The sequence below is a fragment of the Mobula birostris genome, chromosome 19 (assembly GCF_030028105.1).
Source record: "Mobula birostris isolate sMobBir1 chromosome 19, sMobBir1.hap1, whole genome shotgun sequence".
Taxonomy (NCBI): Eukaryota; Metazoa; Chordata; class Chondrichthyes; order Myliobatiformes; family Myliobatidae; genus Mobula; species Mobula birostris.
The window spans coordinates 60807209-60823819 of NC_092388.1; the positions used below are offsets into that span (position 1 = coordinate 60807209).

Here is a 16611-nt window from a genome sequence, read left to right on the forward strand (position 1 = left end):
ATTTTTCACCTGTTTCATTTCAATAGACTGGATAATCCTGTGCACTAAGACACTGTTCTCAGTTTGAGAAAATTTAATTTCAGCCTTGGGTGTACAAATACTAAACATCTGCCATCCCATAGGGTAGAGGTGCAAAAAAAAATGTGAATCTCTGACATAAATTTCTCATCTCTAAATAGTTGACCAGTTATCTGCTAGTGCCAAATATGAGTGTCCTTAGCAGGAAGAAACGACACTCACCACTTCTGCCATTGATATACTTCTCAGATCTATGTATATCCTTGCAGCTTGGATTAACTGACTTTAGGGCTTCAACTGGGATGTCTGAGCACACTGTTCTAAACTAGATGTAACACTTATTAACTAAGGCATATTGCATCTATGATCAATGCTGCGAGCTCATTTTAAAGGATTTTCTCCACAAAATGCCAGTTGAAATGAATTGAACTTGGTGGCTTTATTACTTAAATCCTTGATATACATGAGTAAAAATCTTTTTGTTTCATCTGTCTAAATGTTTATTGTGCAATTTATAGGAATTAATAATAGTATGCACAACAGGGTAATCAATGTTACATAGAAATACAGTTGTGTCAGCATGAGTCTGATAGCCTGGTGGAAGAAGCTGTCCCAGAGCCTGTTAGTCCTGGCTTTTATGCTGGGGTACCGTTTCCTGGATGGTAGCAGCTGGAACATTTTGTGGTTGGGCTGATTCAGGTCCCACTGATCCTTCGGACCCTTTTTACACATCTGTTTTTGTAAATGTCCTGAATAGTGAGAAGTTCACATCTACAGATGAGCTGGAACACTCAACATGCTGGAGGAACTCAGCAAGTCGGGCAGCATCCGTGGAAATTATCAGTCAATGTTTCGAGCTGGAACTCTTCGTTAGGAAACGTTGACTGATTGTTTCCACGAATGCTGCCTGACCTGCTGAGTTCCTTCAGTGTGTTGGGTGTTGCTTTGAACCCAGCATCTGCAGAGTATTTTGTGTTTACAGATGCGCTGGGCTGTCCGCACCACTCTCTGCATAGTCTTGCGATTGAGAAAGGAACAGTTCCCATACCAGGCAGTGATGCAGCCAGTCAGGATGCTCTCAATTGTGCCCCTGTAGAAAGTTCTTAGGATTTGGGGGCCCACACCAAACAATTTCAACCATCTGAGGTGAAAGAGGCACTGTGTGCCTTTTTCACCACTTAGCTGGTATGTACAGACCATGTGAGATCCTCGGTGATGTTTATGCCTAGGAACTTAAAGCTTAAGTGCTGAGGAAATTGCATTGCTGAATATTCCGAGCATTTGTTTTAGTAATGTGGTTTTCACAAAATGCTTTCATCTTTTTTTTCTTCTGCAGGACCATGGGACAGGTGCACTGGTGATTAGTTCCCTTCTTGATTTTCTTACCTTTGCACTCTGTGCTCCATACAGTGAGACAACTGAAGGACAACAGTTTGATATGTTGTTAGAAATGGTTGCAGAGATTGGAAGAACCTTATTCAAACTTTTCCAGGTATGTTATTCCCTTTGTAAACATAGAAACATAGAAAACCTACAGCACAATACAGGACCTTTGGCCCACAAAGCTGTGCCGAGCACTTACTTACTTTAGTAATTACCTCAGGTTACCCATAGCCCTCTATTTTTCTAAACTCCATGTACCTATCCAGGAGTCTCTTAAAAGACCCTATCGTATCTGCCTCCACCACTGTTGCTGGCAGCTTATTCCACACACTCATCACTCTCTGTGTCTTTTTAAAAAAAAAAAAAAAAAAAAAAAACTTGCCCCTGACATCTCCTCTGTACCTACTTCCAAGCGCCTTAAAGTTGTGCCCTCTCGTGTTAGCCATGTCAGCCCTGGGAAAAAGCCTCTGACTATCCACACGATCAATGCCTCTCATCATCTTGTACACCTCTGTCAGGTCACCTCTCATCCTCTGTCGCTCCAAGGAGAAAAGGCAGAGTTCACTCAACCTATTCTCATAAGGCATGCTCCCCAATCCAGGCAACATCCTTGTAAATCTCCTCTGCACCCTTTCTATAGTTTCCACATCCTTCCTGTAGTGAGGTGACCAGAACTGAGCACAGTACTCCAAGTGGGGTCTGACCATAGTCCTACATAGCTGCAACATTACCTCTCGGCTCTTGAACTCAATCCCATGGATGATGAAGGCCAATGCACCGTATGCCGCCTTAACCACAGTCAACCTGCTTAGCAGCTTTGAGTGTCCTATGGACTCAGACCCCAAGATCCCTCTGATCCTCCACACTGCCAAGAGTCTTACCATTAATACTATATTCTGCCATCATATTTGACCTGCCAAAATGAACCACCTCACACTTATCTGGGTTGAACTCCACCTGCCACTGTTCAGCCCAGTTTTGCATCCTATCAATGTCCCACTGTAACCCCTGACAGCCCTCCACACTATCCACAACACCCCCAACCTTTGTGTCATCAGCAAATTTACTAACCCATCCCTCCACTTCCTCATCCAGGTCATTTATAAAAATCATGAAGAGCAGGAGTCCCAGGACAGATTCTTGAGGCAAAAGGAAGGGGTCCCAGAACAGATCCCTGAGGCGTTTTGTTAAATTTAAATCATGAGCTTTAGAAAGTATTAAGGTCCTCTAGAGTTTTTTTTTGCAACTTTAGAGATATCATCTGTACATCTAACTGTAAAATGTTTGAAATAGTTTCAGGTCAGTTCTGTATATATATGGCATTAAAATATTTTTGCCTTTTATTTGTTTGAGCTGCCTCACAGGTGCCTTTATAACTGGGACAAGATTATAGTCCAGGTGTTGCAACCTAACTATTAGCTGCTTTACAAACAAGAGAAAATCTGCGGTTGCTGGAAATCTGAACAACACACACAAAATGCTGAAGGAACTCAGCATTCCAGGCAGCATCTAGGAAAAGAGTATAGTTTTCCTAGGGTTTCAGCCTAAAATGTAGGCTATACTCTTTTCCTAGATGCTGCCTGGTCTCCTGAGTTCCTCCAGCATTTTGTGTGTTATTAGCTGCTCGATATAAGTTGAAAATCACAGACACTTCCAAGTGTTACTGAAGTGTAGATAATTTGGAGCAAGTTAACTGTGTGATCCTTAAGTAGAATGCTTGGCAATTCATTTTAATGTGTGTACCTGTAATCAATTCTTGCAAGTTCCAAGTGTTTTGATGTGTTCAATGATTTTTATAACCAATTTGATCAAAAATCAATTTCTCTTCATTCTTAGCACCCTTCCATGGCAATTGTAAAAGGTGCTGGTTTAGTAATGAAAGCTATTATCGAGGTGAGTGTTAGTTAATTATGAACTAAACACTTTTATCTCTCAATAACTAATGGATTCACTATTTGAACTCCTGTATAAGCATAAAGTTTCAATTAACTATAGCCACTTCCTAGGCACTAATTTGAGCTAAATATGACATGTATCATTTTAGAACTTGATACCCTGTTTGAGCTTCAGCCTTGCAGTATTTTGTAATCAGGCTTATCTACGAGGGGTGATTGATATGTTCGTGACCTAAGGTAAAAGGAGTCAATTTTAGAAAACCTAGCACATTTATTTTTCCTACATATACGGATCCCTTCTTTGTAGAAGTCGGTGTCTTGGACCTCCAGAAAGTGGTCCACAGCAGGGGTGATTGATAAGTTCGTGGCCTGTTTTCGCTCAAAGAGTTGAACTGCACGTGCATGTAATAAGAGCTGTATAACTCATCTCCCTCTACCTTGGGCCACGAACTTATCAACCACCCGTGCCGTGGACCACTTTCTGGAGGTCCAAGACGCCGACTTCTACAAAGAAGGGATCCGTATGCTCCATGACTGCTGGACTAAGTGTGTACATGTAGGAGGGCACTATGTTGAAAAATAAATGTGCTAGGTTTTCTAAAATTAACTCCTCCTACCTTAGGCCACGAACTTATCAATTCCCCCTTGTATTTTTCTACTCCACACGAATCCTTAAGTCTGAGACTTGACCTGACTTTTTCCATTGCAGCCCTAGCTGGCCTGCCCCCCACCTTCCACACTTTGTAAACACCTAAATCTTTGTCCTTGTCCATGTGCCCTCACTCATCCTTGTTCAAGTTTGTTATTTAACCATACAGCTAAACCAAACATTGCTGGCTGGTGGGATAGTGGCATCAGCGCTGGACTTGGGAGCGAAGGCTCCCGAGTTCAAATCCAGCCGGCTACCTTGCACACTTTCCATCCGTGCTGGGTTGAGCGTCAAGCTAGCAACTCGGACTCTTATTATTTAAGATAAGAAAGCCTGCTAAAAAAACGTCGTCATAACAGCGTCCTGATGACTCCACTCAGAGTTAAGGGCTTTCTCCTTCTTCTTCTTCTTAAACCAAACGTTGTTCTTTTGCAGGCCAAGGTGCAAATCATGTACATATAGTCACACAGAGAACATTTCATTACGATACTGCACATGTACCTCCTGTACCTAATATGGCCACTCGGTATATGTTTGTGGTCTTCTGCTGTAGCCCATCCACTTAAAGTTCGATGTGTTGTGCGTTCAGAGATGCTCTTCTACACACCAACATGTGTATTAACAAGGCATTTTTGCCCACAGAACTGCTGTTACTGAATGTTTTTTGAGTTACTGTCACCTTCCTGTCATTCTGAATCAGTCTGGCCATTCTCCTCTGAGCGCTCTCATTAACAAGGCACCTTTGCCCACAGAGCTGCTGTTCATTGAATATTTTTTCTGTTTTTCACACCGTTCCCTGTCAGCTCTAGAGCAGGAGTTCCCAACCTTTTTTATGCCATGGACCAATACCATTAAGCAAGGGGTCCATCAACCCAAGGTTTGGAACCCTGTTCTAGAGACTGTGAAAATCCCATAAGATCAGCAGTTTGAGATGCTCAAGCTATCCAGTCTGGCACTGAAAATCATCCCATAGTCAAAGACACCTTGATCACATTTCTTTCCCCATTCTGATGTCAGGGATGAGCAGCAACTGAACTTCTTGACCATGTCTGCATACTTTTATGCATTGAGTTGTTGCAAGATGACTGGTTGATTGAATGTTTCCATGAACGAGCAGGTGTACTTAATGAAGTGGCCACTGTGGCCATCAATGGTGGGGGGGGGGGGGGGGGTCAGCATTTTAAAATTCCTTGATGTTATCATTTCAGAGGACTTGTCCTGAGCACAGCACTTTAAATGCAATTATGAAAAAAGCATAGCAGCGCCTTACTTAGGAGTTTGCGAAGATTCAGCATGACATCTAAAATTTTAGCAAACTTCTATAGATGTGTAGTGGAGAGTACATTGATTGGCTGCATTACAGCACGGTATGGAAACTCCAGGGTGCTTGAATGGAAAATCCTATAAAAAGTCGTAGATATGGACCAGTCCATCACAGGTAAAGCCCTCCCCACCACTGAGCACTAATACACAAAATGTTGTCGGAAGAAGGTAGCATCCATCATCATGGACCCACAGCACCAAGAACATGATCTCACTTCTGCTTGAAGGGAGAAGGTACAGGAGCCTCAGGTTCAGAAACAGTCATTACCCCTCAACTATCAGGCTCTTGAACCAAAGGGAGTAACTTCACTTTACCCATCATTGAAATGTTCCCACAACCTATGAACTTATTTTCAAGGACTCTTCATCTCATGTTCTCTATTTATTGCTTATCTATTTATTTATTCTTTCTTTTTGTATTTGCGCAGTTTGTCTTTTTCACACTGGTAGAATGCCCAAGCTGGTGCAGTCTTTTATTTATTCTGTTATGGATTTATTGAGTGTGCCCACAAGAACATCAATCTCAGGATTGTATATGATGACATATATGTACTTTGATAATAAATTTATTTGAACTTTGAACTTTTAAATGTTTTTCTGTAAAATAATTTGAATTTGTTTTCTTCCAAAACAAGGAGGGTGACAAGGAAATCGCTACAAAGATGCAAGAACTTGCCTTGAGTGAAGGTGCTCTACCTTGTCACTTGCATACATCAATGTTTACAATTAGTACAGATCAGCGGATGCTGACTAATAGGTATGCTTACTTTGTGGCAGAGCATTACTTGCTATCCCACTAGGTTCTTGTACTAATGACAGCATTATCTTGTTTCAGGCAGTTAAGTAGACATCTGGTGGGTCTTTGGACAGCAGAAAATCCGACAGCATTGAATTTGTTAAAACGGATATTGGTAAGTAATTGTAAAATGCCCTTAATATAATCTTATAGACTAGTGCTAAAAATGTAGAACATCTGCTGCATACTGACTCAGAGAATAAGGAAGCTGCTAAAATTGTATACTTTCCCAAAAATGCTGCCTTCTCTGTGCTTCTCCAGGGCAAAATTGATTCTTATCTCCAATATTAAGATGCTTTATTTTTGCGACTGTGGTCAAGTCTCTGGAATAAAGACTTGTACTAAGGCAATATTCATTACCAGGTTATTATTCTTTTGTGATTCTTTAAAATTGTACTTTAGAGTCCTATTAAATCTTTTATTCCAGAAATAAAAATAATTGCTTAAAATTTCTGTGCAGATTAGATCACATCTGCAGAGAAGCAAATTTAAGATTTTAGTTTGGTCTTTGGCTGGATCTGGAAAAGTTAATGATGTAAGCAAGTTTCAAAATGTAGGGAAAATGGGAAGGGAGGCAAAAATGAATGTAAGGTGCAGATGAGATGGTTGAAAACAAGTTGCAAAGGATGGCTACAGATGAGAAATTTGAATATAAAATCACTCTAGAAATTGCTGCTCTCTATTTAAAGTTCTATTAATGAATTTGTGAATGGACGTGATGATGTGCATTGCAGTACCTTTGCCATAACTATGTCCAAACCTTACAGTGCCCAGGTCAAGAGTACTGCAGTAGTTCAAGCATGTTTCATGAGTGTGACTGGTATGACAATCATACCAGTACCCAAGAAGAGCAGGGTGAGCTGCCTGAATGACTGTTGCCCAATGGCACTTGCATCTACTGTGATGAAGCGCTTTGAGAGGTTAGTCATTCCTAGAATCAACTCCTGCCCAAGCAGGGATCTGGACCCGCTTCAATTTGCCTATTGTCACAATAGGTCTATAGCGAATGCAATCTCACCGTGTCTCCACTCAGTTTTGAATCACCTGGATAATAGTAATACTTGGATCAGGTTGCTATTTATTGACTGCAGGTCAGTGTTCAACACAGTCATGTCCTCATTTTGAATCAAAAAGTTCTAAAAGCCTGGGCCTGTGTACCTCCCTCTGCACTTCCCTCTGCAACTGGATCCTTGAATTCCTCACCAGGAGACCACAGTCAGTGCAGACTGGAAATAACATCTCCACACTGACAGTCAGCAATGGCAACCTCAAGGATGTGTGCTTAGCTCTCTGCTCTACTCTCTCTACACACTTCACTGTGTGACTAGGCACAGCTGAAATGTCATCTATAAATTTGCTGATGACAAAACTATTGCTGGCAGAATTTCAGATGGTGATGTGAAGGCATACAAGAGTGAGATAGGTCAGATGGTTGAGTGGTGCAACAACAACCTTGCACTGGTCAGTTGGACCAAGGAATTGATTGTGGACTTGAGGAAGGAACACACACCAGTCCTCATCAAAGGGTCAGAAGTGGAAAAGGTGAGCAGTTTCAAGTTCCTGTGTGTCAGCATCTCTGAGGATCTATCCGGGGCCCAACTTATGGATGAAATTACAATTATGGCAGTGGCTATATTTAATCAGGAGCTTGAGAAGGCATTTCAACAGATGTGCCATGGAGAGAATTCTGATTAGTTGCATCACCCTCTGGTACAGAGGAGCCATTACACAGGATCGGAAAAAGCTGCAGAAAGTTGTAAACTTGGCCAGCTCCATCATGGGCACTAGCCGCCTCAGCATCCAGCCTCAAAAAAGTGATGCCTTAAAATGGCAGCATTCTTCATTAAGGACCCCATCACCCACCTATTGCTACCATCAAGGAGGAGGTGCAGGAACCTGGAGACACACTCAACACTTCAGGAACAGCTTCTTTCCCTCCATCAGATTTCTGAATTGTCAATGAACCCATGAACACTTCAGTAATTTTTTCCTCTCTTTTTCACTGCTTATTTGTAACTTTTAGTTTTTATATGTATTGCAATGTACTGCTGCTGCAAAACAAGTTTCACAACATATGCCAGTTATATTAAACCTTTTCTGATTCTTGAGCATCTGGCCTGGAGACCACATGTAGCTTTGTTCAAGAGAGCCATGTAGTCAGAATGGATTTGTATTTTAAATTCAATCCAAACAGATGGGATAAAGTAAATAGTAATTTGGATAAAGTGAATGGGATTGCAAAATATGCATACAAACTCAAATGTTTGAGTAGCCATGAAATAAGGCATTCAGTGATTACACCTGAATACTGGAAGCATTTGAAATGCATGCCATAACTGGAGGCATGAGAAAGTCTGCAGATGCTGGAAATCCAAAGCAACACACACAAAATGCTGGAGGAACTCAGTAAGTCGGATAGCATCTGTGGAAAAGAGTAAACAGTTGACATTTCAGGCTGCGGCCCTTCCTCAAGACTGAGAAGGAAGGGAAGTATTCCTGAATTAAAAGATGGCCGGAGAAGAAAGCTGATTGGAAAGGAGAATGGACATAGAAGAAAGGGAAGGAGGAGGGGACCCAAGAGGAAGTCATAGGGAGGTAGGAAGTGAAAAGTCAGTGTGAAGTAGACGAAGGGGAGGGGAAGGAACAATTTGTTCACCGGGAGGCTAAATCAATATTCCACAAATGGGAATTAGAATTAAAATGTTTGGCCACCAGGAAGTCCCGCTTGTGGTGGATGGTGCAATGGTGCTCGACGAAACGGTCCCCCAATTTGTAATGGGTCTCACCAATGTGGGGGACACCGCATCGAGAGCTCCGGACTAATACATGACCCCAGCAAATTTGCAGGTGAAGTGTTGCCTCACACAGAAGGACTGTTTGGGGCCCTGACTGGAGGTGAGAGAGGAAGTGTATTGGCAGGTGTAACACTTAGGCTCCTTGCAGGGATAAGTGCCAGGAGGGAGATTAATGGGGAGGGATGAATGGACAATTCCCATTCCATTTCCGACGTGTTGATCCATGGCCCCATCCTATGCCAAGGTGAAGCCACCCTCAGGGTGGAGGAACAACACCTTGTATTCTGTCTGGGTACCCTTCAACCTGGTGGCATGAATTTCAATTTCTCCCAGTGAAAAAATCCTTCCCCACTCTGATCTCACCTGCCTATTACTTCCCCTTGTGTCCCTTCCTCCTTCCTTTTCTCTTATGGTCCACTCTCCTCTCCTATCATATCCTTTATTCTCCAGCCCTTGACCTTTCCCACCCACCTGACTTCACCTATCACCTTCCAGCTAGCCTCTTTCTCCTCTCCCCACCTTTTTATTCAGGTATCTTCCCCCTTCCTTAGTCCTGAAGAAGTGTCTCGACCCAAAACGTTAGCTGTTCTCTCTTTTCCATAGATGCTGCCTGACCTGCTGAGTTCCTCCAGCATTTTGTGTGTTGCGTGACTAGAGGCTGTTCACATGTGTAATTGAAATTTGATGGATCAATCAAATGCAACAACAGCAGGAGTATAGATTTGAATACAATAGACTAGATTGTGCTCGATCTAGCCTGTGCTTTGCACTTGTCCTGAAGGAGGCCTGTGCCGTATTGACATTCTACAGCTGTGTGGCTTGTAATCCCTGCTGACTTTTCCACATTGGTGCTGAAGCAAGTTGCTCCATGAGGGTAGCAAAATATGTGCAGTCAGAAGACCTTTTCAGTTTCTGAATGATTCTAATCAGACTAAATGAAGAATACATAGTTTTTGGAATAAAACCAACTTTCTCTTTTCCATCTAGATAGGTGACAACATTCAACATGTTTGCCTACACCAGATGTATAGTGAGAAATCAGATGTGGCCTGAAGTACTTTCTGTGCTGCAGTGTACAGGCGTGAAAGTCCAGAATGCGCGCACACATGCACTGTGTAATTGACAATTCTATACAAAGTCAATTAAAATGTGCTTCAGCTTTGATTTTGTGAAAACTTTTGTTTTGCTCCCAGGAACATTTGGGGTTTCATAATATATGGTGCTTCAGTCTAGTTTTCAGTCATGCCTAGTTTTATTTTTGATTGGGGAATTTTGTATTTAAAAGTAAGTAATTTCTGTTTTAGCTCGAAACATCGACTGTACTTTTTCCATAGATGCTGCCTGGCTTGCTGCTGAGATCCTCCAGCATTTTGTATGTTGCTTGGATTTCCAGTATTCGTAGATTTTCTCTTGTCTGTAATTCTTGTTTTTTTTTTAGCCAACAGGCTTATTGGCATACCTTGATAGCACAGAACAAGTACCAGAGAAAGAGGTCGACAGGATGCACGTCAGGGATAATTTAAAAATTGCAGCGGTAAGTTATGAAGATCTGGTTTTAGTTATGAAATATCACCGTAAATAAAATACTCTGCTTGTAGTGATACCACCTTGAGGTAATAGAGAAAGCCATGTGAGAATGGAACAAGAGAACTGAGGTGGTTGCTCAGGAAAAAAAATAAGTGTAATGGTTCTTGGATGAGTAATTGAACACTATTTTAGGGAAAACAATATTAAAATCTACTAATTTGGAAGTCTGAATTTAGGTAAATTTGATCGATGGAAGGAATCGTGAAGCTCAGGTTGCTTGAAAATTAGTTCATGAGTCTGCTCTCAACCCCCTCTCCCATTGAGCACATCTGTATGGGGCACTATCACAAGAAAGCAGCACCCATCATCAAGGACCCCACGATCTAGGCCATGTTCTTCTCACTGCTGTCATCAGAAAGAAGCTACAGGAGTCTTAGGACTCACACCACCAGGTTCAGGAACAGTTATTACCCCTCAGCCATCAGGCTCTTGAACCAAAGGAGATAACTTAATTCAACCCATCACTGAACTGTTCCCACAACCTATGGACTCGCCTTCAAGGACTCTTCATCCTATGTTCTCTATTTATTACTTTTTATTCTCGTTATTTCTGTTTTCTTTTTGTATTTACAGTTTGTTGTTTTTGCACATTGTTGTTTTCCATCCTGTTGAGTGCAGTCTTTCATTGATTCTATTGTTGTATTTGCTGTGATTGCCCGTGAGAAAATGAAACTTGGGGTTGTATATGGTGATATGTGTACTTCGGTAATAAATTTACTTTGAACATTGAGGAAGAGAAAACCAATAATTTTGTACTACTGAGATTAAATGAGTGGAATATATATATATATGGAAATAAGTTCAAATCCCACCATAGAACCCAATTTTATGAAATTTGGAAAGAAACATTGATATTATTAAAAATTGTGAATTCGAAGCTGTGGATTCTTAAAAACTTATTAGTTACATTGTCCTTCCATTCTCACCTGGCATCCTGGTCTCGTTGAAGACCAGCTAGGTTCTTAACTGTCCTCTGAATAATTTAACTTTTTTGGTTTGAGGGCCATCAAGAGTGGGAATTGGTGCTGGCCTGCCATATCCTGTAAACCATGATAAATAAATAAATGCTGGTCTTTCCTGGAGGGGGGATAAAAACTGAATCCAGCCTCATCAGAATTAATTGTTGTAATACCTTGGAGGGCCACCTGGTTATAATATGCAACTGCTGACAAATGGTAAAGGATGACCCATTACCAATGTCTTGGCAACCCAGGTTAGTAAACACCAGTATTTCTGGTGGTTTCACTATCTAGCAATAAATATGATTGCAACAAATGTGAGCAATCTTATTAAACTATTAGATTGGACACAAGATCAGGAATTACTTGCAGTAAGACAAATCAATCATCACTCTCCAGGGGAAAAGGTGTTCGTTCTGAGGCTTTCCACTCTCCAATATAAACTGTAATTTCCTGTCACTTGAAGCTTCTATTTTGGTTGTTTTATTCCTGAATAAAATTTGTAAAATACAGTCTAATAGGAAACTTATCTGCTTGTACATTATAAATTTCTTTATTTTCTTAATCCATCAGGATCAATATGGAAAATTTGGTAAGGTACCAGAGTGGCAACGCCGAGCTGGAAGGGCTGCTAAAGAGGTTGAAAAATTTGCTAAAGAAAAAGTTGATTTGCTTTTGTTGCACTGGAGGGACAGAATGGGGATTGTTCAAAAAGAGGTGAGAAGAGTTTCCTTGTAATATTACTGTGGGGGAAATAACTTCAGTTAATTACGTGAATGAGTGTTGGTGAATGTAGATGCTCGAATCTGGAGGAGCTCTATTAGGCTGCATCTATGGAGGGAAATGGAATGTTGACACTTCAGCTTGACATGAAACATTGATTGTCCATTTCCCTTCACAGATGCAGCTTGACCTGCTGAGTTCCTCCAATGTGTTAAATGTTGGAAGGAAACTTGTGTTATATGCTTCTGTATTGAGAAGTTTGTCACTGACTTAATGACGTTGGTGTCCCAGGAAGTCTTAAAATTGATTTATTCATCAGTTTTCTGTAAGCTTGCATGCTTGATTTAAAAACAGACAAAATTGGCTTCCCAAGACACTGTTTAGTATCTGCTTAAGCTCAGTAATAATACCACAGATTTACAATAATTGCCAGGAGATGCCAGAGAGGTTGTGGGCTGTGGGTTTGAGATAAATTTGCATATGAAATATTTCCTAATGCTGTGGAAAAGAACTCCAGTGTATTGACTGTAAAAGTCAGGATGGGGAAAGAAAAATGAGGAATAAAAAGATGATCGTAAGGTGGTATTTCCAGTTGTGTAAAACACCAGTGAAATCCATTTTGTGTAAAAGCAAGATTGAAATTTGAACTTGGCAAATTTTTAGATTGCACAAGGAAATAGTAGATGGATTTTTGTACTGAGATGTTGCTACTCAGCAAGTTTTTATATCTGATTTGCTAGCAAATACTGACCACTTTTTACAATGTGGTTTCCTCCAGCTTTTAAAGTTAACTTTGTTTTTCCCTCCCATTGTTTTTATTTCAAAAGCAGGATAGGAACAACCTGGTGAGTAAAAGCTACTTTTTATTGGCTTCATGCTCATGCATGTTGACATAAATTGTCTACACTTAGTGTGGTTGCTTTTTGTACACTGTGTTGGTTCTCTCTAAAGCCAACACTGGATGGTCAATTGTGGCTTTTAACCTGGTAATTTAAAATTTGCTCCTATCACTTCAGTTTTCTTGGAAGGTATTGGAAAGAGGATACAACAGTGAAATTACTGACCTACGATGTTCCCTTTTGAGTTCTGACCTCTTGCTCAGAATTGGTCTAGCAAGAGTGATAGCTACACAAAGAGCCAGCAGCTAAATTTTAAAAAATCTAATTCTGAGTATTTTGAAATAAAAACTAGCCAGCACCTTAACCCGTACTCTGGGCAATTTATGAGCCACTGCCTATCAGGTTCCACAAGGGTCCATCCAATCGGCCTTTGTTACAGAGTGATTGGTAATTTGAACCAGTGAAATATTGCATAAAGTACTACTGTTAGAGATGTCTAATGCATTGATTCTTGCATCTGGTGAAGTTTGCAAATGTTTTTTTGCTATCTTGTTTTCTGGTGTCCTGACTAATAGGAGTTAAATATTAACTTCTGATTCAATTTTGAAAGGGTGTCAGGTGTATCTAGAATCTGTTAGCTTCCAGTATACCTGTACACCATCCTGATGCTATGCATCATAATTTATTTTGGTTATCACGAATTCCATCTCTGGAGAATGTTATTTAATTATCCCTGTCTACAAACTATCGGCTGAGGTGCACGCCACTTCTGCAGCGCTAATGCCTGGTGTTGCTCTATCTCTGGAAAATTTAACTTTGGCTTATGGCTTCTTCCTTTACAATGCCTTTATAACAAAGTGCTTTCAGTCCCTTGTTCTGTGCAATGTAATTGGTTTTGTTTTCCAACATTCAGTAACTGATATCTCTTGGATAGGCCAGGTTTCCTCATTTGAGATCAAAGATCTGTTTGAAGCTAATCTTGTAGCCCTATGTGTAATGGCATTTTTTCTTTAAGTAGCCCAATACAAATGTTTTTTTTTTAAACTGTAATGTTTTAAATTGATTGTGAAAAATGTATGCTAACTTCCAAAATAACTTTAATAATAAAACTCAATGTTAATTCCAGCTTCAAAAAAAATGTATTAGAAACAGAGAAATGTTAACCAGCAATGATGAAGTCCTCATGCTTTTGAAGTTTGATACATTTTTTTTAATTGAGTTTAGGATTTGCAGTGATCCACAAGTAGGAAGAGCCGTTCAATCTCTCTGGCTAGTTTCACTGTCATTGCATCACAGCTGATTTGTATTGAAATTTCTTCCACTTCCCATCACCTTAACACACTTTGAAACCTTCAATAGCGTTAAATCAGCTGTTTCTGGGGAAAGAATTTCATACTTGCACTGTTCTTAAATGCTTCTTAGCAAACTCTGATTTATCAAATGTCTTGACAGTGCAGTTAGGGTAAGTTGAGGATCCATTTGGTATACTTGGATTTCTATTTGATAGTGATTCACGCGTGAAATTGTGAGAGTAATACTTTAACAAGGAAAGGTTGTTTAAGAATAGAAAAAAGATTAGCAGATCAATATTTTTTAAATATCGCAAAAATTATGAAAAATCATTAAAAAAAATAGGAAGCTAATAGATCAAATTTTACTTGCCTTGGAGTTGGTAGAGATTCAATGCATAGTGTTTATTCTTGGGGGTGGTGGGGTTTGTCCTACGTAAGATTTAAACAAAAACTCACTGAAGTTGAGAATTTCACTGATGCAAAAGGTTTTGAGAGCAATTGGAGCTGATGCTGAGAGGCTATTATATTCAGCTGGAAAGTATAGAAATGTAGTCCAGGTAGGGGTGTCCGCTATTCATGTCTGACATAAAATGTAGAGACTACAAGTTGTAAATCCTAGAGAGCTGTAGATCAAAATAATGACAAGTTTAATTCGATTTTGGCAAAATGAATTGAGGGGTATCTGTTGAGAAAGTGAAGGAGTTGGAGATTGAGAGATTGTATGACCCATTCCTTCATTCTTGTGTTATCATTGAGTAGTGTAGTTATTTTCAGAAGTTCAAAATAAATTTATTATCAAAGTATCTATATGTTACCATATACTACCTTAGAGCATAGAACCATACAGCACGGGTACAGGCACTTTGGTCCACAATGTTGTTCGAAACCAATGATATTAGTAATCAAATGCCAGCTAAGTTGATTTCTTCTGCCTACACAATGTCCATTTCCTTCCGTTTTCCTCACATTCATGTACTATCTAAGCCTCTCAAGTCATTAATGTATCTGCGCTTACTACCACCCCCAGTAGCACATTCCAGGCACCAGCACTCGCCGTGGGGTGGCGGGGGGTGTAAAAAAAAAAAAAAAAATCTTGCTCTCCATGTCTCCTTTTGAAATTGCCCCCCCCCCCTTACCTTAAATGGATGCCCTCTGGTATTAGACATTTCAACCCTGGGGGGAAAAAGATGCTGTCTGTCTACTCTATGCCTCTCAATCTTGTAAACCTCTATCAGATCTCCCTTTAGCTTCCATGGCTCCAGAAAAAACAGCCCAAGTGTGTCCAGCCTCTTGCTATAGGACATGCCCTGAGATCTGGGAGAGCATCCTGGTAAACCTCTTCTGCACCATCTCCAAAGCCTCGACATAATGGGGTGACCAGAAGAGTGTATGCAATACTCCAGATGCGGCCTAACTAGAATTTTATGAATCTACCGTGTAACCTCCTGGGTTTTGAACTCTGCCTTGACTAATGGCAAGCATGCCATATGCCTTCTTAACCACCCTATCAACTTGTATAATAATTTTCAGAGAGATGTGAGTTGGACCTCAGGATCCCACTGACTCCCCCTGATTAGGCCATAGTATTCCAAGTGCTCATAAATCCTATCCCTAAGAATTCTGTCCAGTAACTTCCGTACCACTGATGTTTCATCCGTCTACAATTTCCAGGATTATCTCTGGTTCCCTTCTTGAATAATGGAGCAACATTGACTACTTGCCTGTTCTCTGAGACCTTGCCTTTGGCTAGTGGCAGCATGAAGATATTGGTCAACACCCCAGCAATTTCATTTTCTGCCTCTCTTAATAACCTGGGGGTATATTCCATCAAGCCTCGAGGCCTTATTCACCTTAATGCTCTTTGAGGTCCAACACTACCTCCTCCTTTACCTCAATGCCCTAGCATATCATTTTGCTCAGCACTGATCTTTCTATTCTCTACATCCTTTTCTTTGGTAAATACTGATGTAAAGTACTCATTACGGATCTCACTTGCATCGTCTGCATCCAAACAAATATCTCCTCTGTTATCCTTGAGTAGTCCTATCCCCTTTCCCTGGTTATCCTCTTAGTATATGTATACAATGCCTTGGGATTTTCTTTAATCCTACTTGCCAAGGACTTCTCATGGCCCTACCTGGCTTGCCTAATTTCCTTCTTTTCTAGCTTCTTTATAATGCTCAAGGACTCTAGTTTCCTAAGCTTTACATACTTCCCTTTTTCTTGACTAAATTCATCACCTCTGATATCTAAGGTTCTTGTATCTTGCCATCTTTGTCATCCTCAGTGAACCTGCCCTGTACTCTGTGCAGTTGGTCTTTAAGCACCCCCCACATGTCAGATGTGGATTTG

At 40.5% G+C, this 16611-nt stretch overlaps 1 protein-coding gene across 5 annotated transcripts in view; it reads left to right on the plus strand.

The window, feature by feature from the left end:
- The window catches only part of LOC140212638 (dnaJ homolog subfamily C member 13), a 166457-nt gene that overhangs the window by 57470 nt on the left and 92376 nt on the right, over positions 1–16611 (plus strand). For 3 of the 5 annotated variants that reach the window (XM_072283701.1, XM_072283697.1, XM_072283698.1), the window contains exons 15-21: positions 1355–1510; positions 3238–3294; positions 5904–6025; positions 6104–6179; positions 10298–10393; positions 11979–12122; positions 12956–12973. In XM_072283701.1, the coding sequence (XP_072139802.1) occupies positions 1355–1510; positions 3238–3294; positions 5904–6025; positions 6104–6179; positions 10298–10393; positions 11979–12122; positions 12956–12973 (669 nt within the window). The remainder of the gene's footprint in view (positions 1–1354; positions 1511–3237; positions 3295–5903; positions 6026–6103; positions 6180–10297; positions 10394–11978; positions 12123–12955; positions 12974–16611) is intronic. The other 2 variants (XM_072283699.1, XM_072283700.1) reach the window with 2 other exon arrangements.